This window comes from Mycteria americana, chromosome 1 (assembly GCF_035582795.1).
Source record: "Mycteria americana isolate JAX WOST 10 ecotype Jacksonville Zoo and Gardens chromosome 1, USCA_MyAme_1.0, whole genome shotgun sequence".
Taxonomy (NCBI): Eukaryota; Metazoa; Chordata; class Aves; order Ciconiiformes; family Ciconiidae; genus Mycteria; species Mycteria americana.
This window is the reverse complement of record NC_134365.1, coordinates 153,042,879-153,066,247: the sequence shown is the minus strand read 5'-3', so window position 1 is coordinate 153,066,247 and position 23,369 is coordinate 153,042,879. Positions and strand designations below refer to the sequence as shown.

General features: G+C 48.1%; 1 protein-coding gene across 1 annotated transcript; it reads right to left on the bottom strand.

Moving 5' to 3' along the window:
• Positions 1-1,535: 1,535 nt before the first annotated feature.
• On the bottom strand, positions 1,536-20,211 carry ECRG4 (ECRG4 augurin precursor). The gene is made up of 5 exons (XM_075524792.1): positions 19,964-20,211; positions 7,250-7,358; positions 6,486-6,533; positions 4,045-4,202; positions 1,536-2,112 (listed from the first exon to the last, which is right to left on the bottom strand). Exons 2-5 carry the CDS (start codon positions 7,338-7,340, stop codon positions 1,951-1,953), a joined length of 459 nt encoding a protein of 152 aa, XP_075380907.1. The 5' UTR covers positions 7,341-7,358; positions 19,964-20,211; the 3' UTR covers positions 1,536-1,950.
• Positions 20,212-23,369: the final 3,158 nt, after the last annotated feature.

Sequence of the window (23,369 nt, the reverse complement as noted above, 5' to 3'; positions counted from 1 at the left end):
TTCTTCCTTATTCAGCAGGTCTGAATTCCCAGTTGTAAATTCTGGGAAATGATGGGAATTATCAGCGTGGTTCAGACGTTGCCAAATTCTGTGCACTTTTTTGATAGGACACAAAGTGGAAGTATTCTTCTAGGAATAGGTGTTTTCCAGCTGTGCGAAAGAATGTGTGCTTGACTCAGGATATGATTATTCCGTATTTGGAATAAAGGGTCTTCTACTGAGGAAACACACCGGTTTAAACCGATTAAACTGGCAAGCATTCTGCTAAGAGCAAGCACTCCAAAACCTAGGGGAAAGCTGAGTTTTTGGAGCATGTTAGGCTAGCGTGTATCTGTGCATGCAGAGGAGAAGTGACTAACATGTTTGTTCAGTTTGGCTCCCTCGGCAAAAAGCTGTGTCTCTGGAGGCATTCCTGCAGGGAGCGGGATAGAGCTGGGCTGCCTCTCCTGGACACCTGTCCATCACGCAACAGGGACTTCAAGTGAAAGATTAGGAAATACACCCAGAGTTAAGAGAGAAGTAAGTGAAGTGTAAAGAATGGCATTGCCATGATTTGGAAACTTCTTGTAAGCTTTAGATGACAGACAGGTAAAGCATCCATGCTGTCTTTCTTCTCCAACTCTGCTGTAGTTTGCAGTACACGTTTTGTCTCTCTTTATCCTTATTCTTCAGCTCCAGAAGTCATGGAGCCAGCCAGCCTTCCTCACCTGCCCCTTCCCAGTCCTCTATGCTTGTCAAGCATCAGCACTGCTTTCCCCCACCAAGCTCCTCCTGAAGCCCCTGACAGCTGATATCTCCCTTCTAGGTCTGCATCAGGACTTTCTCTACGGTAACGAGAGAAGTTAACGTGGCTGATGTTGCTGTGGTAGAAAAGTTAGTTGCATTTCAGGGTTCTTAACACACAGAACCCCACCAACCAACCCCCCTTTAACCCACTACACTTCATTAGCAAATGCCCAGTCTCTGATAATTTCGATGGTCAGCCTAATGTGTGTAGATCCACGTTTGAATTGGAGATAGAGGCAACTTCATGGTAGGAAATTATGTCTGGGGACTGTGTTGGATGCTATCTGCTATTAACTTCATTTTAAATAGCTTATTTTGTTATTTTATTCCCTGTTTTGAGCTAGACTGAAAGCTTACAGCTAAGTGGAAAGGACACAAAGGGGAGTATTCGTCAAAGATAACCTTTGGGTTCTTGTGCCTGGGGAGGGTAGGGGCCACTCAGGTTAGATGCTCTGCGTCTCGGCGATTACTTCTGAAGTCAGGTTCCTGCACTGAGCCCTTTCCATGGAGAATCCTTTCTTTTCACAGGCTTTGGAGGAAGGCGAGCTCCTCTGCACTGAATGTAGCTTTTGTGAACATCTGTGTCCTTGCCCCAGCAGGCACTGTTGAAGTGCCGTATCACGCGAGTTGGGAGGGCTGTGCACAGTAGGTATGGAAACAGCAGAGGAGGCAACAAGGCAGCACTTCAGTTGAGAGGAATGGGTTTTTTCTTTCCCCCCAAGAATAACTGGATTTATTTGTTGACACAAATCTGAATGAGTAGGCACATCTGAAATGTATTGGCTTATATTACGTATTCTATATGCCAAACTAGATGATATAATGTAATTTTGCAATTGATTGTAGGAAAGCAAATGAAATAGCCCTTTAAAAAGAATCTGTAGTAATACAATTGGAATGAAACTTGCTGTTACAAACTGTACTAAATAATGGCAACCTGTTTATTTTATCAAAAAAGCTTTATTTCTATAACACTTTATATATAGTGTACTACTAAGTAACGATAATTAAAAAAAGTCATGTTGCTTTCTTCGAAGTCTGGCAGTTCCTTTACTCTTGCTGTTTTACATGAATAGGAGGAAAGCAGGGTCATTCTGGCTGAGGGAGGACTCAGCCTTGCCCAGTGCAGCCCTATAAGCACCAGCTATAGTAGGATAAATGGCATTAGTAATCATCATAGTTGACACCTGCGCCGTGCCTAAAGGTGTGCGGATTTCGTGGGCCAATTGGTGAATCTTCATCGTAGTGGTGTTGGTAGTATCCACCATAGTATTCATTACGAGCACGCCCTAAGCTTGTCCAGTAGGAGATGTCATCTTCAAATTTCTGCCAAAAAAAGAAAATACTTGCTTTCCAAGCCTGAAACTTTACAACGGAGAGAGTGAAATAGAAGAGGTTCCTTTCATCTCCTTCAGAAATTCAGATCCTCTGCGTATTTTTCAAAACGAAATCTCTAGATCTAAGGGGTTTTGTGACTTGCACCTACTTTCTCTATGGGATTATCAGGGCCCCGAGCGCAGGAATTGTCCTGCCCAGCCCCACACCCTCTGCCCACTGGAAAGTGCTTAAACTGAGAGTGCCTTCAACTGAAACATGCACTGAGCACCTTTAATATTGATATTACCTTTTCAGTGGTGGACTATAAAAACATTTCAATGTTTTGTACTTAAAAATCTAAAGGTTTTGTTCTCTGTTTCCCCATGCCTTTAGTCACTATGTCCCCGACTGCAAAGCGGGTGGAACAGGCTTTCGCTTTATGCCTGTGGTCTTTCACTCCCATTTTGCATGGGTAGAAATGAACGTACAGTGCAGCCTTCTAGCTATGGAAATGCAATAAGCAGTTCAATTCTGCTCACAACAGCAGAGGAAAAACAGTATGCAAGGATATCGAATACTTGCCAAGCCAAAGCCTTTCCATCTGAATGACTCTTTGGAAATATTTTTGGCTGAGGTTTGAAAAAAAAGTTTTGCAAAATACACAATGGGTAAGTATGGCCCAAGTCCTTTGCTGGAACAAACAGTTATTTCATTGTTAAAACTGTGTCTTAAGAAAACCTACTAAGTGGCTTCGTTGTATCCCACAACAGGCCTCATTTCAGTTTTTGAAATGCACACAGGAACTCGGAGGAGAATTCATCTTACCTGCATGGTTTGTCCTTATTACTTACTTCTTGGTATCTGCCCCCAGTCTTCCCTTTCTGATGCATAAAACCACTTTTCCTATTTTTCCTATTCCTATTGGGGGAGGGGGATATAGCCATGCTGTTAAAAAGTCCGTTTTGTCTGCATAATGTCCAGAAGGATACCAAAAACTGTATCCTTCATTATTTCAGTCCAAGCAAAGGATTATTTTTCTAATTGTTCCAGCTTTGAAGATGAGTGCATTCATCTTCTAAGCAATCCACATAGCGTGAAGGTCCAAAATGTACTCCAGCTTGCCTGTGCCAATGCAGCCTCATTAAAAGTATTCATGCAGCTGACGGAAGCCAAGCATTCAACATCTATAACTATTTTTACCTCTTATTAATGTAGAAATTATTCTACTTGTGGGACTGCAACTAAAAGCACGTTTTTCGCCCTATTTCGGCATCTATTTAGTAGAGCTTTGTGCAGAGCTGGGAACTCTTGATTCCACTCCAGTGTTTTTACAAATTAACTGTTTAAAAAAAAAAAAAGTATCCTCCTCATTTGAAGGGAGGTTGGCTGCACATTATCAAATGGTTTGTCTTTCACATTTAGAGTCAAAGCACAGCTGCCGGCGCTCGCGATGGTCAGGAGCTGCCCACGCCATGGAGGCACACGCATGCATTAGGTAACGTAACGTTAGTGCAGTTTCACTGAGGAATGCCAATCACGACCAGCTTGGTGTGGATTTCTCAGCGTGTTAAAAAGCAAATTGATTAGGTTGAGGCTGCCAAATTAATTTCCTGAAATACGACTGATTGCTTTAGGTTTGGCCACCTATTTCTCAAAGCAAACTTTGTCTGATTGCAATTTGTTAAGCTTAAGTTCAGTAGCAGGCAAGAACTCCACGCAAGATTTTAAAGTCATTTTTCTCTATTAACAAAATAATGGAGAAACCTCTAACGAATACGGAGCTTATATTTCTGTGCAATATTTGCTACTTTAAAAAAAGAAATCACAGCGTCTGTGAACAGAAACAGGGCAGCTTCTCCGTGGGGGCCCCCGCGGCTGTGCATCCGTGCTCGCAGCCGCTCACTCTAACGCCGCACCAACTCTCGAAAGCCTGACACTCACCGCCTCATCGAATCCCAGGTACAGGAACTGCTGGTACCACTGCTGTACGTCGGGCTGGCTTCTGTCCCACAGCTGACGCCTCTGGCGTCGCAGGCTGCTTAGGAACTCCTTGGCTGCCGTTTCTTTCACTGACACCTCGGGCTTCGTGGCAACAGGGGCTGAAATTAATTCCCCCCCAAAAGGCATGCCAGGAAGATTTTAGTCAGCCTGAAGCGTACTGCTTGCAGCAAGTGAGAAAAGGCTTCTCGCATCATGCCATCACCTTTGCGCTCGGCGGCGCGATGCGTGTCGCAGCAGTAACAGTAATAAACCCAGGAATCGTCGGTGTAATAGGATTTCTCAGCTACCCTCCTTCTCTTGGCTTTGATAAAAGCTGTTCTGAGCTCAAAGACACGAGCTAAGTAAGGAATTTAAATAAATAAACCCAAACTGAAAGAGCACACGCTGTGTTGTGCTTTGAGGACAGAACAGGAGACTGGCCTCCTGTGCTGCTGTTACAGGGGCGGGAAAGGAGCTGAGAGGTGAAGTTAAAAAGCCTGGAGAAGCTGGAGAAAACATTGCTAACTTATTAGGGTGAAGGGAATGGAAAGGGAATGGAAAGGAAAAAGATGGAATTTTGAATCTGTTCTGTAAAAATGTAGCTTTTAAATAATGAGTGCTACTAAATACCCTGTATGCCTGAAAATAAAAGCCCATCAGGCTTTCGTAGCACACTGCTTGGTGGATGCATGGGAATGCCCTCAACCTGCCAGACCCTGACATGCCATCTGGCTTGCCCCATGCCTAAGAGGCAGGCAGTTTGCTGCGGCTGCTAGAGGAATTTACGTGCTTCCAAAAGGTGTGGATGGAGGACTGGCTAGCCCCCTGCCACGCACGGAAATGATAAGACGTGGTAAGATGTTTGGCCTTCCCGTGAAACAAGAAGCATGTGCAGAAGTAGAAAGAACATCTTGGCTTCAGAGGGTGCATTGCAATGAGGGAGAGACCAGGAACACGGGTGCGGATGGGGATTTTCGGAGGATGCAAGGGAAGAGGCTAGGGCAGAAGGGGAAGTCTGGTGGAGATGTGAAAACCATTGAAGCAGGAGCTGGGCAGACTCGCAGGAGGAGGCGAAGGACTGCAGCGGGAAGGAGATTCAAGAGGTAAAAACGATAGCTGAGCTGTCGCAGGACAAGCAGGAAACAGCGGGCTGCCCTGCGGTGATGAGCTGGAAACTGGTAACTCACCGTGCGCTCGAGCTGGGTGCTATTACTGGGAAGCGGGACAGCTGAACAAGTGTACGTGAATGAGCCTCACGCAGGGGACGCTGCCAGCAAGGGAACCAGTACCGTGTACGTAGCCTGCGCGCTTTAGCGCACAACCGGAAAAGGGGAGCGAGGCTGCGTATTCCCTCCATCATCAATTCAAGGCTTTACAGTTCTCCCTGGCCTAGGCCGCGTTGTCTGCATGCCCAAGAAGCCTCCCCCGGAGCGGTCCCTCTCAGCAGGGGACCTGAACAAACAAGCGAGCTGCTGCTGGGGCGCGGGGAGGGCGCCTGTTGCAAGCGGTCGCTGCTGTCTGCATGCAAGCACTGCAGAACGGTGAGGTAGGGAACCCACGCGCAAGGAAAACAGCCGTGGATGTGGCACGCGTTTTGGGGCTGGCAAGAGGTGGTGGGTGATGCCAGGAAAAATGCAGTGAGAAGTTAGGCAGGCTTGCAGAAAGTGCGAGTCCCCTCTGTGGGGGGTGTAAATTCTTTGCCGCGGCCATAGAGCAGGCTGAGGGGAGGCAACCAAAACTTCTAGGGTGTTTCAGCCTGCCCCCCAGCTGCTGCAGTGCTGCTTGTCCCCGGCCAGCTCTGTTTCCATCCCCTTCCCTCCATCAGTGAGCCATTTGGTGCATCTGCCTGCTGGGCCCTTGGCCATGAGCAGTCTTCCAAGAAGGAAGCACACGTGGGGCCAAGAGGACAACGGGAACAAGTCAAGGCATCGCGAGCGAGCCCGGTTTGCACATTTTCTTCTCTGCACCTGAGCCAGCAGTATTTCCATGCATTATAATTCCTTGGAAAAGCTTGTGACTTCCCAGAATAAACCAGATAAACGCCACGTCTGCCATGCATACAGCAGAAAAGGTAGGTGCTATACACTGTGCAGAGCCAAACGCGGGCGTACTGCCTGAGGCTGGGAGCCCTGGGTTTCAGAGAAGGGTTTCAGATAAGCAGAGCCTCCAGCCTCGCCAGTACCAAGCCCCAAACGGACGTGCAGGCACAGCCTCCACGGGGCTGGCACCATACGCGCAGGAGGTTTTGGTATGACACGTAGCGAGAGCGGCTGTGCGCTACCAGCTGTACCCTGCTCCTCTGACTGCCCTCTTTGAGCTGGAGATAGAGTGGGCGGCTTTGACTGACAGCAACTGACTCAAAGGAAAAATAAGGGAAAGCACTTTGCCGTCTCTTTACTTACCTTCACGTTTCTGAAGCATCAGTTTAAGCTTATTTCTCCTTGAAACATCTAGACAAGTAAAAATAAAACACATACATTTACTAAGAAGGAAATAATAACACAAAAAAAAGATCGTATCTTGAAAAATGCCGCAAGTATTTTTGTCATAGCTCCAGACCACCAGGCAAAACTCTGCAGCAAGTTTCTACCAGTGCCTCCCTTTGCTCCCTTTTCCGCGCTCGAGCGCAACATATGCTACAGGGAAGCTTTTGATACTCCAGCGTCCTCTCCCCAGCTCTTCTTGGCAAAGAAACCCCAAAACTGGCCGCCTTCTCCAATCAAATTACAGTATTTTGCAGCAGAAGACCACAGCCGGTGCCAGTACCGTGACACAGCGTCCAGGGCGGCATGATAACCCTGGAAAACCCTTGTCACTGAGCGAGGGGCACGTTAACAACCGGGCTGCTTCAAGATGTTACTTGCAGCCTGTCCCAAAGCACATCAAAGCCGTCGCCCTGCTGAAGCCCTTTCCCCGAAGGGATCCCGGGCTTTAGCCCACGGCCGGGCAGCGCGACAGGAGCCCCGGCTGCTCCGAAATGCTTTATTCGCTCGAGAACAAGCTCTTTCAAAAAGATGCTCAACTTGCACGAGGTTTGGAGCGACCAAAAACGTTCGCCCACGCGTGATGGCAGGGGGAGGCTTTTGCCTGCTCCCCGGGAGGTGCCGGGTTCGCTTTTCCCACCCCGCACCCCGCACCCCGGGCCCGGGCGCGGGCGCTCACTCACCGGGGGCCGCGCAGAGCAGCGGGAGGAGGAGGAAGAGGAGGAGGAGGAGGGCGGCCCCGGGCAGGGCCCCGCGGGGGCACGGCGGCGGCATGGCGGCGCGGCGACCCACCTGGGCGGGAGGAGACGGAGAGGATGGAGCCGGAGCCGGGGCCGGGGCCGGGGCCGGAGCGGAGGGAACGCCGCCTCCCGGCCCGGCCGGCCCGGCCCGCCGCCGCGGGGAGGGGCGGGGAGGCGCCGGGGGAGGTGTGGGAGCGCTGCCGGCCCCCGCAGCCCCTGCGCCCGCCCCGGCCTTGCGGGCTCCGCGCTGGAGCGCGGGGCGGGGTGCGTGCGGGTGGGACGGGGCAGGGCCGGGTGCCGGCGCCCGGCGGGTGGCTGTGGGTACGCAGGGTCCGGTGCAACCGGTAGGGACCTGTCAGCAATTCACCCGGGCTTTTCTTACAGGGGAATTAAAAGAAAAAATAAATGGCTGTAGCGTGTCATTTCGCATTTCGCTGCGTGTTAAGGCAGCTGGTCAGCTGCCTGTAGCAGCAGATGGAAACCGAGAGGTTGGCTTGGTGGAAAACCGCCTCGGAATCACCCAAAGGTGAGTTAGTTCAGGGGTTTTTCTCTCTCCCTTCCTCCCACCCCCCCAAGTCCACAGAAAACCGCAACGCATTTTAAGTGATCAGCTTTAAAAAATAATTCGGATTTCTTTTTCTACAGGTAGACAGGTTTAGCTTATAGTAAGCACTCAGGGACCAAAAGCCAAACTCGCAAACTAAAAGTCCTTGGCTCAGCAGGATCGTAACTGTAATGGTGCCTAAACTGACTCTGCCTTTTCCTAATTGGGATTTAAGCTCCCCTCAGTGAATTCAGCTTCTCCAGCTCCTTCCCCTGCAAATGCCAGAAACACCCCAGATGAAGCCTAGTGAAATCCTTGCCCGTCCTCGGACACAAAGCTCTCTCTTCCCTCGCAGCAGAGACCCACGATGCTCAGGAGACCATTACGGGCGTCTCGCCTCCTGCTAAAGCTATGCCAGGTACAGCGAGGAGCGCGGGGGGGATTTAGGAGGAGGCGAGGGTGACCGAGGGCCAGCCGGGCTCTCTCTGTAACCTACTTGTGAGAAATCTGGCAAGCACCGGGGCCTCGGCTCCCTGATCCAAGGATTCTTTCCAGATTGGTTGCAGCTGAAACATGAATATATATATACACACACACACTGTATATACTGTATATATTGTAATTGTGTATAAATATGTCTATTGAATACATATGTGTATATGTACATATAGGCGTGTGTATAGCGAGGGAGCCGTGCAGTGGGGTGGCACCTCCCTGTGATGCGATGTGGAGCCCCACGCGTCTCTGCCCTTGTGAAAAAGTACTTGGAGCTGTACCCAAAGCCTTTCCCCTGCCTCCCTCCATCCCCAGCCATCCTCAAGCTAACGCTCAGGCCTCTCTGCTCCTCCCAGTTGAAACAGCAGCCGCAGCAGCATGAAAAAGCGATGTGGTCACTCCAGCCAGAACGCCCCTTGCTCTCTGCAGGAGCCATGGCTTCCGGGGCAGAGCGGGAGGGAGCAGCACCCATAGGAGGCCGGTGTCCCACCTCAACTCCCATGCAACTGGGGACGAAAATTAGTTTGTCCTCTCTGCCACAGCTTTTGCGTGGTTTTTCCCTGTAGCCCCATGTTTCAAGTGCCAGCAGACTTAACACCGTGTGTTGGAGCAAACGCCCGTTCTTCAGCATCAACGTGCTCTTTCATGAGCTTAACGTTGACAGCCTCTTGACTAAAACCACCTGAGGGTTTTGGATAGCTAGTTGCAGAATATAGCTAGGAGGGACAGAAGTGAAGCGCACATATGTAAGGCTACATGAAACAGCCATGATGCAGATAATTTATAAAACCAGGGCAATAACTCATGAATATTTACAGTCCACTGCTCTATTGGTAATGACAAAGGACGTTTTGTTCAGCTGGTGGGTTCATAACAAGCCTTGCGTGGGAGCTGGGGCTCTGCAGAACTTCAGGTACTTGGCACCTCTGGGCCAAAAGAATACAAAGCACAAAACCTCCTCTGGATACCAAATATATCATGATGACTCAAGAAACTGCTGAGATAAAATGCTATCTGATGAAACCCAGAGAAAGGATTGACTCGAGTGCAAGGTTATTGTAGAAAATCATTGCTCTGGTGGTGGCAGAAATGATTGACAGAAGAATATAATGCTCAGGGTTAAACTGAGTGCAGTATCTTCCCAGAAGAGGTCACTTCCTCAGTTCAGGGCACAGAAGTTTTTGACATAAAGTAAAAAAGTTGTGTAAAAATATAACACCACTTCTTTTCAAAGGCAGTGGTGAGAGGTGACTGGTGTTTTTCCACCAGCAATCTTTATTTCTGTTCCAGGTTGTTTTAAGGACTAAGGCAGTGTTGTCCTGGTGTTGTAGTAAGACACATTTTTCTGCTGAGCTTGCGACTACTGCATCATTATTAGAAGTATTTACCTACAAATGAGTATCCATGTTTATTGGCACACCTGCGGTACCCCTTTCTGCGATTTGCCATGTAAAAACACAGTCGCTGTGCGTGCAACCGATACTGCGGTGTTTTCTTGGGTTCTCTCCATCAGCAGTGACATCACTCTCTTTAAAACATCCCTTGCTTCATCATGAAGGAGTTGAAGGCTTGTCTTAGGGCTTGGTTTGCCTCCGCTGGCCTGCCAGCGCTGGGAGCTCTCTGCCCACACCACTGTGCAGCATCCCCAAGGGCTCCAGCTAAGCGAGCCTGCGCTAATGACATCATTCGGTTAAATGTCTTTTGTCACCGCTGGTGACAATGGTAGACTCTTGGTGTCAAAACTTTGTTGAAAGATTTTAATTAATGTCGTTGGCAGAACTGTTCCCCAGACAGCTCTGGGATGAGGAGGGGTGAGCAGGGCTCCTTTCATGCACGGTGTAAAACTCCGTCAAGCCCCTTAGTGTAACAGGGACCGCTAATCGGAGGGATGCCCGCAGCAGGATAGAGCTGGCAGGTTTCGCTGCTTCCCCAGCATGGGGCTGGGCTATGGTCTTGCAAGCCTGTGTGTTGAGGCAGAAATTTGGGAGCAATCCAACAAAAAGCCACTCTGAGCCTACTTTGAGCAACAACGGGCAGGAGCCAGGCAAGGAGCTCGCTGGAGCCGGAGAAATCCCTATCGCTGAGCCTATTGCTGGCCAGCGTTGTCTTCGGAGCCTGCAGGACTTTGTGTATTTTTGGGGGTGAGCAAAGAAGATCCTAGCTGATTTGTTAAATAGTTCTGCAACTCGCTGCGTGTTTGGCGACTGCTCGGGCGACTCCGTTTTCCCCATGTAGTGGTTTTAAGCCCGGTGGCTTCTAAAACTACCTAAAGTGGCATGGGCATGTGTGGCTGTTTAACTGATCTGAACTAAACAGGGGGAAAAACCTCTGCCTCGAAGCATCACTGAATTTTTAAGTGTTTGAATTTTTTTTATGGCCTAAAATTAAGTACAGAGAGATTCCTGAATAACAGAGAGACACCTCTGCTTTTGCTTCTCATCACAGTAGCTGTAGAAACAACTGTGTTGTACTCATTAACATTTAAGAGATAGTATCAGTAATAGCCATTCAAGGATATTCAGAAATTCAAAGCACAAAAAATGGTGTTAAAAAGATTGATCTTGGTTTCTTTCCTTCCTCCTTTATTAGGCTTCATGTTTTCAAGCAGGTCAACAGAATAATGTTTTTAAATACAGCGTAGATTAAATGCTTATATAATCACAGGACTCCCAAAGCTGGATTTCCAAGGAAAAACCCCACCAAATGTAACAAGACTTATGATAAAATACTGAGACCTGGCATCAGCTTACTAACTTAGTAGGGAAAGAGGTAAGTTGGAAATGGGCCGGGGATTGCAGGAGATGACACTTCATCTTTTGCAAAGAAGCACCATGAAGATTTTAATGATCCACTAAAACAACCCATTTGATCAAGAACATGGCAGCATTGAACAGTGTTCCCAACACACAGAAAATGATCATTTTCTGTTAATGAGGTTTTTACAAAATCTCCCAGCCATATTGGCCTGGTCGCTAGCCTTAGGACAGAGGCACTTGGCACTCCAGATTGTTTTCTGCAGCCTGTGCCAAGAAAACCGCAGTTCTGTTTTCCTTCCAAACAGAAGGAAGAACATTTAAGTATCAGTCAGTTTTTTCCAAAACATTTTGAGTTTCATACTATTTCTTCCACTGCTCCAGAGTCCTGATAGTGACAGGACCAGCCCCAAGTCCCAGATCAAACACCTTTGCTTTAGGGAAAGTTTATGTCTTGCTGGCTATGAGCCTCATTGGCCTCGATGCATGGTTTGGGACACATTCATCCATTGCATCTCACCTGGTAGCACCATTACTTTGGTCCATGTTATTAATAAATATTAGTGTTTATATTTTCCATATAAAATAGCTTCAAATACTGTATTTCTTTTTTTTTCCCTGTGCTTGGCTACTGCTGATATTTTTTGCAGCTTCTGGCTGACCCTGTCAGATAAGAAATGGTGTCTGTTGGTCTGTCCATCCTCCTCCCTTCACTAACTCACGGTATTTTGCTGCCCTCACTACACAATTAACCTTATTGCTCTCACGATAAGCACAGTGAGAAGCAGGTTAGTTCAGCAACGTTATCTATCTGATCACGGCTGCTTCCTTTCCGCAGAGGGACACAAAAAATTCTCTAAGAAATCCTTCTTTTTCTCTTCCACTGCCTCCAGTATGTTTTTGGATAAGCCTGGAAGTACATGGCAAGTCTGCGAGTCAGGTCTAACAGGAAGGAAGATGGAGAGGGACTGTAGTACATTGAAATGTGTCTTTTTAGCACAACCTGATTTCATTTGAATTGTTCTTTCTTTCACTGCTGTCTCTTGGGACTCTTCTTCTTATGCTTCAAAACATTTTTTCTGAACTCATTTCTGAGCTATTTTTGACTTGTTTTCATTCCCTTCTTTTATTATTCACATCCAGAATGCACATACACTTAAAAAAAAAAACCCACAAAACAAAAACAAACACCAAAAAAAACAACAAATGGGCTGCAACTACTCAAAGATTAGTAAATGCAAAGTCTTAAAAATCTTGATTTTAGCAATCTGGTTTTAGCATTCCTCTTCCTACACATTATTGCTCTCTTAATGGTTTGTACACGTTTGTTCTTTCCCCAAAATGCTGAACTTACTCATGGGGTGGGTAGCGCTCATTTAATAAAAAAAGCTATCGTCTGACCTTGTGCTACATCGTGTTGCCAGTGACCACGCACTATTCACGGTGATCACGCCCTTCCCTGAAGAGTGTCCCACACCACCGCCAGCTGCCCTGTCCCAGCTGCCACGGTTTCCCCGTCTTCCCAAGCCCCCAACCAAATCCTCATCACGAGATCATTATTTCCTCCCTCATGCTTCACCAGAAAGCTGGTTTGGGGACACAGCCCCGTGTCATCAACTGCAAGACCAGGGGAAGCTGTGACAAGAGGAGTTTCTTGCAAACCTTCAGACACTGGGGCATCTTCATCACGGCTGGAGGAATATGCCTCCCCTTGCCACCTGCAGCCCGAAACCCCTTTGCAGAACAGCTCACATGAGTCTCTTCCTTTGTAAAGAGCATCACCAGAGGAGCCAGCCTCTCCAACGCACGGTTCAGTAGGATACGGTGAATCCAGCACAAACTGGAGGAGGCTGGAAACCAGGTTGTGCTTCCCGAGGCAGCTGCCTTACTCTTAAGAGCTTAAGTCAATGTGGTGGCTTGCTACCACCTAGATGGGGAAGTCTCTGCTCCCTGCTAGCTCATCCTCCCCTCTCTTGCCAGCACTGACTCTAGTACTTTTTGGAGCCAATTCAGCGTGCTAAACCCGCGGACCCGCTTTACTTTTGCTGGGTTGGTTATCTTCAGGACTAGTGAGCTGTGATGGCTCAGGTAGGTGGTTTTGCAAGAGTTGAGGCCAAGTAAGAAGGCGGTGGGAGAGTATGGCCAGAAGTGGGAATGGGGTGAAACTGGTGAAACAGAACTTCTCCTTTTTGCTGGAGGAGGGTATTGTGTCCACCCCACCCCAAGGAATAGCCAGGGGTTGGGCGCACACGATGCTCGGTAAGCACTGGCCCAGGAGCAGGTCACTGCGGAGAGAGGGGTGATCCGAGTCCACGCTGATCCCATCCCGTCCGAGCACCCTGGTTGGATCGCTTCCTCCTCTTGTGTTGTGTTTGAGGCTTTAGCAATGCCTAAAACTGGTCCCTGCGGGCCAAATCAGCGTCTTCATGACCCCTTAGCTATGACTTAGATGCCTGTTAAATTTGGGCATGCTCCAGAGCGGATATCTGCCTGCATAAAGAAGTTTACTAGCAGAACAAGTTTGCTTGCTGAGGAGCAAAGGGCTGGAGACAGTGACAGATTAGCTCTACCCAAGGTTTCCTTCCCTGTGCCTCAGTCCCCCCAGCCCCGGCAGCCTGCAGCCTGGCTGGCAGGATTATGAAATCCTGGATTACGAAAACGCATGACAGCCTGGCTGGCAGGACAAGCCCTGCACATCTCCACTGCAACCTCGCCAGCGTGGACGTAAGCCTCAGAGACCTGCAGGAACACAGCGCACGCCTACTGAGCGTACGCTTTAAAAATATTTTTTTAATTTGAAATGGAATAAAGTGGGTGCATTTTCATGGGGAAGGAAAAGAGGCACATCCCCGACAGCTGCTGCCACCCCTTGCTCGATGCGAAGCCCCTGTTTCAAAGCACGGGAGCTGGCACATCGCCTCAAGCCTGCCAGGAGCTCTTAGCATAAACAAAACAACCTGCTTTCCCCCGCCTGCCTTCTCAGGCAGGTAGGAATCGCATGGGCTGAAATTTTCAGGAACACCGCCGGCCTGAGGCAGGCCCCCGGCACAGAAAATGTCTGCCCAAACGGTCGAAATACGGCAAAGCCATCCGCAGCGGAGGGCAGGTGACTGCACTCTTCTCCAGTCGAACACGAGCCTTTGGGAGCCTTAATAACAGGCAGCACGTCCCAGCTCGGAGCACGATTCTCAGGTTATCGGAGCAGAAACCTCACTTGTCTTCTTGATGTTATCACGTGTTGACCTTACACCTCTCTTGATCTGCTTTGTGGCCGCTTTCACTGGCTCTGCTTTCTATCTCTGCTTTCCAGTTTCACCAATGCGCTGCCTAAGCCTTGCCTGTGAACAAGCCCGTGCCTCTGTTCATTTGATGTCGGATTACCTTTCTGATTTACAGCTCGGTTTGTTTCCAGAAGAGTGCACTTTTTGTAGTCTCTCCGTGCTGCTGCTGAGTTAGAGATTGTGACATCTTTAATCTTCCCGCGTGAAACCCCACGGCACCCGGCTGTGCTTGGATGCCGGTGACTTCAAAGGGCGCCTGTGCCACCCTGGCAGCACGACGGCTGTGGGGTGTTTAATTTGAGGGGAGAGTTTTTTGCCTGTTGCGATCATTTAGGCGTCCGTCCTGCAAGTAGTCACACACACGTGTATTTTTAATCATAAGAACCCTTACAAAATCCCCTTTAACTCAGAAAGATTAAATCCCAGTCTGCTGCTGCGACGCCTGGATCTCGCAAAACGCCGACGTACCGAAACGTGGCTCCCCTGGAAAGGCAGGCGTTTCATCCCCGGCTCCGTGCTCTCCTGGGGTTGTGTTCGGTGGGTGGCAGAGGGGAACGCCGCTGGGCTCTGATCCCGAAGCCCGGCACAGCTCACAGCAGGACCCATTAGCTCTGTCAGAGGCTCAGGCTAATAGGGCTGCACGACTTCTGAACACAAGCTGGCTCTCCTTCACCCAAGCAGAAGAACCTGCCCTCGTTTATTCATGTAGACGGGCCTCTGAAGTCCCTGCTAGCTCCTCTAGGCATCGGCGTAATTGCTCTTACGCCCTGGAGCTCCTGCATGGGGATGGCCGATGCACAGAGGAGCTAATACGCTGCCATCCATCTCCAGCACGTTGTTTCCTCAGAACCAAGAATGCCCTGGTGGGCCAGACCACCCTGTTTCGGGCCAGACCACCCTATATCTGTTTAAGCAGTTCAAGCAGAAAGCCAATCTGCATCCGAAATGGCGATTCTGAGGCTGCAATTCTTCAAGGTGAGGTGAGCAATTTAATTGCTCTGCTACCAAAACCAACACAGAAGCCTTTTGCCTCCTTCTTACGCAAGATCTGCCAGTGTAAACCTTTGTCTCCTCCTATTCTTTTTTAATGAAGACTGGCTCTTCCATGAAGCTGCAGTTGATTTTTGCTTTGAAAGCCATCTTCTTGGTTTAACACCTCTTCACACCCTGCACTGCAGAGCTGTAGTACTCTTCCTCAGCAAAGGACAGTGACTGCCTTTCTATTAGGCAATGTTACCACCTAATGGCCACGGTGGAAAGATGCTTTCACCTGGTAATTATTAGTATTGATGCAGTGGCTGTAAGTCTAATACATATTAGCTGAACATTATTTGGGGCTGGGGAGGACCTGGACAGGGTGATTGCACAGGGATGCTCTGGTGCCACTGATCTCTTTTTCTCCCCTGTGTGTCCAGGTTAGTGTTTAGCTATACTGGAGTGAGTAAACACACAGACAAACCTTTGAGGACTTCTTGTACCCTACAGAAACAGCATGGGCACAATAATGACTATATGATAGAGCTGGAGAGGCCACACAGTAGCATAAGATTCTTTATTTTCACTCAAGTAATAATCTTCTTAAAGATGGTCATTTAAATTCTTATTTTTCATGCTGATTAATACAGATGCAGGGACAGCATGCAACATGCAATATAACAGGTGATTACCAACAGCAAAGGTAATCAGAGACGGTAAGATAGGAGGCTTGCTGCCTTTTTTTTCAGTGGAGAGAAAACTGGACGAGCATAGATCAGTCATACTTTGAAGCATGCAGTACCCAACGTGGGAGCACATTTTTCAGAGGCCTATCCTGGCCCAGTGCTGAGCAAATGTTAGGCACCTGGACAAGAAGAATCCCGCTCCTGTCGATTCAAATGCAACGCTTGTCCTTGCGTTTAGCAAAGTCAACATTTTATCCTTGATCATTTCACATGAAATTTTTGTCATGTGGTTTGGGTTGGCCATTTCATGAGAAATAGTGCTACACTAAAGAAAAAAGCCAAAAACCCCAACCCAGTACCAATATAACCAAATCTCTGAGTCATTATGAAGCCACTAAATATGCCTATGGAAAAGCTTTTCCATAGTACTAATCTTGCATGACTGACTGATTTATTTTGTGCTTAAAACAAGCCATACTGAAATGTGTGGAGAAGAAGGAGAGAACTGCACAGCAGAGAGGAGAGAAATACACAGCAGAGAGAGGGCTTTTTCTTTTTATCTGCAAAGGAGCATATATTGTAAGGTATATATTTTAGTAAAGAAGCTAAAACCCTCAAATCTCCACTACTGTCACCATTCCTATACAGTTCCCATCAAACCTGCGGTCTCAATATGTGAAACAATCAATCAGTCTCCCCCAGCCAGGGAGAGATCCTGCCGCCCAAGGCACAGATTGATTTCCCTGCAAGCGCACAGACAACACCAGGCTAGGCTAAAAAAAAAAACAAAGTAAAACAAAGGCTGACAGAATACCTTCATTTTGGTTTCATTATGGACAAATTCTACCTCCTCTTATTTAATCAGAGGTTTCTATCCCATATTCATCTCTGGTTTCCACTTAAACGTCATGTATTTTCATTTAACATAAGCTCTCACACACAGAGAACTAAACTCTGATATGTAAATATACAATACAAACCAGGAATATTATTCAAAGACGTAAACACGTTCTCTGCATAGCAGTATATTGGAAAACGTATCTGCCTTTTCCCTTCCCAGACTATGTGAGCAGCTTCAGGAATTAATTGTCCAAAATGATCTGAGGCTGAGTTTGTGACACGAACAATTACAGTTATGAAACATGTATATTTTGGTTACTAATATTTGAATTCTGTGCACGGGCGATGCATGTGCAGATAGCAAAGCAGCCTCCCTTCGGGAGTGCTTATAACCTAGTTGGATGTGTAATGGGCTCAGAGTCTAACTCTTCAGGAAGAATATCAGATGGGTGTTCACAAGCACGTGGAAGGTATATGACTTTTTTCTTGGACAACACTGGAACAACTTCCGAAGGATTGTCTTGGACTATGTGGACCTTTCTTAATCAAGGGGAGATTTTTTTTTCTTGCTAAAAGACAGTCTCTGTCACAAGTACTCTTCTTGATCCTGAAACATGAGTTTATACAGGGATGGCAGACAATCTGAATCATGCAGGTGGTCAGCCCAGAGTGAGGTCTTTTAGCCTTAAAACCGATGCATCTCTCTCGGATGTGAAAGGAAGGAAAAGACAGGCGGTAGCACAGCATTTGTACATTTACAAATCCCCTATGAAATTGATTGCTCCGAATTTATACAAAAATGTCAGCTGAAGCCAACTTTCCTTCAACCTAACCGTTACCATTTTCCCATCAATTGCACGGCAGCGGCTTAAGGCAATACCTGAAAAAGGACGACGGCTGATGACAGAGCTACAAGGAGCAGAGGGGCTGCAGGTAAGCAGCAAGAGCAGGCAAAGGATGGCAGCGTAACAGATTGGAAAGACCAAGGGGCAAGAGAGGGACCCAATTCTGTACATTTACTCCCAGAAGTCAAAGACTTGTGCTTGTGCCTCCTGCTGAGGATGAAAGCTGCATGGCGAGTGGTAAGAATATTCTCTGCAAGCACAGCCTTCACAAAGCAGAGTAACAAAGATGTGCATTTTCCCATCGCTACATTCAGACCGAACCATCAGACTGGCTGACTGCCACAGGGACAGACGGACATAAGGGCTTATCCGTCCTATAACTGAAAATCCAGGTTTCATCCACACTCTTAACTGTTCGGTTCCAAGAGCTTCGGCATCTTTTCTCAGTAACCACACTTGGCGATCAATATTTTCAAAGGTCGTTGACACAGCCTTAAAGGCATCCTGTCTGTGTCTACCATCGGAGAGCTTCTCATCTCCCTATATCCACATTAGCATTCACAGGGAATGAAGCCGTATTAAAAAAAGGCATTGAGTATGAGACCTCTAAGTAATACCCAAATGGATTTATTACAGAGTGTCAGCATGTTGCAACATCCGAATGAACATTTAGGAGAGAAGCCCCAGAAAATATCAGATCCCGCAGTTTCTTTCAGACAACCCTTCTGTACATCATTAAGTCTTGCCTACAGTAAGTCAAGCCAAACACAGCATGCAAACATTTCTATATTTCAGCCTGTGCTAAATAAATGTTTTTTCCTATTGTTTTTTAATGACAGATGTTTCCCTTTGAATCTTCGTGGACTTAGCATAGGTCATTCTATTGTCACCTTGAAATTCTGCGTGTGTACGTGAATGCAGGTGAATAAACTGCAATGTTCAAGCGCACAGACAAGTGAATAGACCCCTGCATGCCAAATTTTTTTAAAACAGTGTCTGTCCATCACCGTTCCCTGCACTAGTTAAGGGACAATGTTCTTCCACCCTACCCTTATATTAAGAACTTCCCTAAACCAGCTAGATTCCTAAAAATGCCCAGGGTCAGACTTATTCAGGAGAGCTCTCTTCTCTATTAGGCATTTGTTTGAGGCCAAGAATAGAGCTTGGCCTAAAACAAGACCTTGGCAGGTCTTTGTAAGAGTTCAGTTCAAAGCATTTAGGAGAAGTCCATGTCCAATTTAACCACATGCCTCCTAAGAGCAAACAGAAAATGAGCTAACCGAAGTCCCCCTGCCCAGCCTGCCAGCACAGCATTTTCCTGCACCGCTGCGTTAGTCAGGGATGTGGCAAATGGTCACTTGTGACCGTTTTCATCAGTCCAGCCGGAGGGATGCTGCCGCTGGGCTGGGACACGCGTGCCCTGGGGCACTGCGGCTACAGCCGCATCGCTGCGCCGGCAAGGTACCTTCTGCAGATCTGGCTTAAGTCCTCAGGCTAGCTGGACTACGAGCTGGTAAAAAACAGTCTTGGGCAAGGCGGGAAACCTAGCCTTTACAAACATATTAACTGATGAACAGATTTGAGGATTAAAAGTATACTACTGCCTTCAGCTTGCTTTCAGGAATCACAGCGAAGCTGAGCTACTCAATTGTCAGGCTTGCTTTTGTTAAAAGTACTTTCCCTTTATTCCCCAAACACGGCATTCTTAATTGCATCTATAAATTACTTTTTCAGTCCTGTTGTGTAGCAGCATGAAAGGCAAGTTTTGAAATGGAATCTGACAAATCTACAAAAGTACGTACACCGTAACGCATCTGTGCTACAAACTGCAGCTTTCAGTAAAGTAGTGATTTTTAGTCGTTTCCTCGTTGGTCAGCTGCAATAAAGAAAATATTAAGCAACAAACAATAGCATTACCAGAGACTCTACTAATATTCCTCTGTGTCCACTCACTGTCCTTTACTCTTAATATTTTTAGCCATTTTCTCCCCTACAGAGTGTGCATTCACACCCCCACGCGCACACGCGCGTGCACAGACGGACAAAGAGCATCGTTCCAGCAAGGAAAATACCCTGCGTGAGGCTGCAGACCGCCGAAGGCTAGAACGTTTCTTTACAACACCCCGCAGTTGTTGTCAGGGCAGGAGTAAGACGCCACAATATTTTTTTCTAAAGAACGCTGATATGTTTTTGACATTCCTCCCCTTCCTCCAGCAAACAAATATTTTATCAGTTTACCTTTAAAATAATACGCTTCCTGTCTCCTTCCCAAGCGCCTGGCCAGAAGAAATGACTTTTCCTGCCACAGAACAAGTTTCTCTTTATTTCAGCATGTCTTGCCTCCTGCAAGCAGGGCAAGAAGCGACCAAGGCTGGGAGCGCGGGAGCCACGGGACTGCTGGGGATGCCAGGCGTGAAAGGCGCGTTTATTCTGCCTCTCTCCTATCCCAGCCCCTCGGCTGCAGGCGTCTGCTGAGCACTCCCCGATCCAAGTGTGGAGAATCACATTTCTGCTCAATCAGGCCAGCTGCCTGGAGAAAGATGATTGCAAGCAGATGTACCCATGTTCTCATGTGAAAGGAATTTGGGCTTTTGTGTCGGCTGTACCATGAGCGACCGGCACCTGGGAGTATTTCAGTGCTCTTTAAGTTCTTGCAGGTGTAGGGAGCCAGCGTCCACTGGTGCCGCGGAGCTGAGACCCAGCGTGCAGGAGGTGTGGGGGGGAACGGCCCACCTAGGGTCAGCAGGAGGGCCGGAGGGGAAGGCATGACCTGCAAGCTCACCTTACTGCGGGAAATAAGGCTCCGTCTTGTAAAGAACCATACTCCTGGTAAATGCCAACTGTGCTCAAAACCTCGCAAGGCTGGAGCAGCAAAACCATGTTTGACTCCATGCGCAGAGGTTTTTACCTCTTGTTATGGATAAGCCAGGAGGAATAAACAAGATGGACATCAGTAACATCAAAATAATTTCTCTGAATCTGTAACTAGTCAGGGATAGACAACAAGCATGGCATCTGTGTATTAAAAAGGTCTGGTTTTCCCAGTGGGACATCCCAGTTACTTTGCAAATGGCTCAAGGAAATCACAATCGGTTTAAATAAACTTTTGATGCAGTTACAGCTGTATTTTGGAGGCACGTTATGTATTTTTAGCGCCAGAACAGCTATGACAAGATACATATCCAGGTGTTCAGTGGAAATGGAGGTACCCTTTGGATCATACCTCAGGATGTCTGGCCACATGTAAGTGAATATTTGTGGCCATGGCATGTATCTGGACATACAGTGGTGAAGCAGCTGTATGCAGTCCATAAGGGCTTGGATACTCCACATGGGGCTCACCTAAAGGCAACCAGCCACACATCCACATTCATGTAGGAGTACTGAGAAGCAGGGCTGTATTTATTGCCACCACTTGGAAGTAACATGATCATGCACACCTCAAAAATACCACTACTGTGGCTTGCTGTTTACTGTGCAAAACCCAATCCACCCAGTGTAGGCATCTAAACCTAAAGGAACCGGACCTGGAAGCCTCCAAAAGCTTTTTTTGTTCTTCATTGACTTCACAGGAAACATCAGCGTTTACTTGAAGAGATCTGCCCTCTTAGAAAACTAAAATTTAGGTTCAAGTCTGGTCCCTGAGGCTCTGATGCAGTGAACATTTTTTAACAGCAGAGATGGGTTAAGCAATCCCTGCCCTGCCTTTCCCCACACTGTTGTGTCTGCCCAGCACAACTGAGCTGTTCATCACACAGCCATGCAGCAATCCGGATCAGGGACGTGGCTTTGTCTGCAAGTACCTCAAGGGAAAAAAGAAAAACCACCTCCCCATCACTTCACCTGATCTCCTGATCCACCCTGTCACTGACAGTGAGCCGCAGCACAACACACAGGAGGGCACCAGGCAGGGATGAGGACCAAGTTAGATGAAACTGAACCACCCTGATGGCTCACCACCATGAACACCCTCTCTTCTGCCCTTATCCCTTCCTGGAGCCACCTTGGCTCCGATGTCGCATCCATTCACCCAGCCAGTTTAGCTCACTAAGCTGGCAGAAGACTAACCCAGCAGCAACAGAGGTGGTCTGCTCTCCTAGCTGGCTTCATGAGCCGAGCGCAGTGATGCACCCAACAAGAGTATGACCTGAGACCAGGGAGGACGTGGAAATGGGCAGCTGAACTTGAGTGACGGGGCTCTCCTCTGAACAGCAGCGAGGGGTGGGTTTGTACCAGCCGCCTGGCAGAACATTATCCCGAGCAACAGAAGCAACGTAGGAAGCATTGCCACCCAACGTGGCGGTGTAGCCACAGCGGCAGCTAACAACGGTGAAATCAGGTAGACTGGATTTCATCCCTGATTTAATTGCGGGGTACCAGCAGCCAAACGCTTTGTGATAATGGCTGTACAAGCACATAGGGAGGCACGGTGCTGCTTGCTCATAGGTGTTCCTTAAGAAGCTCTCATGACTCTTCTGCCTGGTTTGCTGGAAAATGAAGACGCCTCTGCAGAGACACCTGCTGAAAAGCCACTTGATGCCAGCCCCTCCAGTATTTTGGCCTGCAAGGGCTTTAAAATCCCTGGCCGTCTGTCCTGCCCAAAGGTCTTGTCCCTTGTGACTCACTTCCCTGCAGTAGGTGAAGGGCTGCCAACCAGAGCAGTTTTGGGAGAGAAATCCAGTCCTCAGGAGGCTTTTGCGCTGGGAGGAGAGACAAATCTGCCACTGGCATCAGTCTTACAGCAGCAGGAACAAAAAGAGAGTCCAGGGGCTTGGTTGCTTTTTATCATCTTGCTAACCCAGACTATTGCAACAAGAAGATAGTGCGTGTCCCCAAGCGCTAATCTTCATGCAGGTTTGTATCTGGTCTGCACTGCACACACCTTGCTGGGTCCTTAGAGACTGAAGCACGGGCCAAGCTTATGGCAGCATGCCCAGAGAAGCTCCCATGTGGCCCCACAGCTGGGTCTTCGTGCGACTCTTCTCTACTACATGCACCCAACTTGTAGCGCCCTGACCCTTATTGTCCAGGCACCACAGAGCAGGGGATGCTGAGGGCACCCAGCCCTTTGCCGTGGGCCCTGACGGATAACTGCTTATGCCGATGTGCCTGAAGGCCACTCGTGGGCGAGCTTCACTGCTCCCTCCTCCCGGCCACCGCATCCCACAGCACTGTCCCCCGGCCAGAAGAGCCCGACAGTGCCTCGGCGTGCCACGGCCAGGGGGTGGTGGGACGGCTTGCGGGGGCAGCTACATTGGAAAGACACCGCAGTGAAGCTCACGAGTGAGAACGATCCCGGTGTGTGGCCTGATCCAGGTTCCTTCCGCAGGCTGCGATTTCCTGCCCGAACGTTTGGCACATGGATCATTATCACAAGTCGTGTATCAGATGGCAACCTAATTCCCTGCATAGGGACTTTCCTGCATAGGTCCAGCGTCCAGGAGAACAGCTCTTAAGCAATACCCCAACTCAGAGGTACAAATCTACAACCAGTTGCCCAGATTATTTTTTTTTAATAACTAACAAAATAAGGATTATGAAAACAGTCATGAGACAAATCAAGTAAGACTGGGTGAAAATTTTGCCTCAGTAGATAGCCTTGTGTTATTAAACTGGTAACTGGAGCAGAAAGCTACTTCTAGAC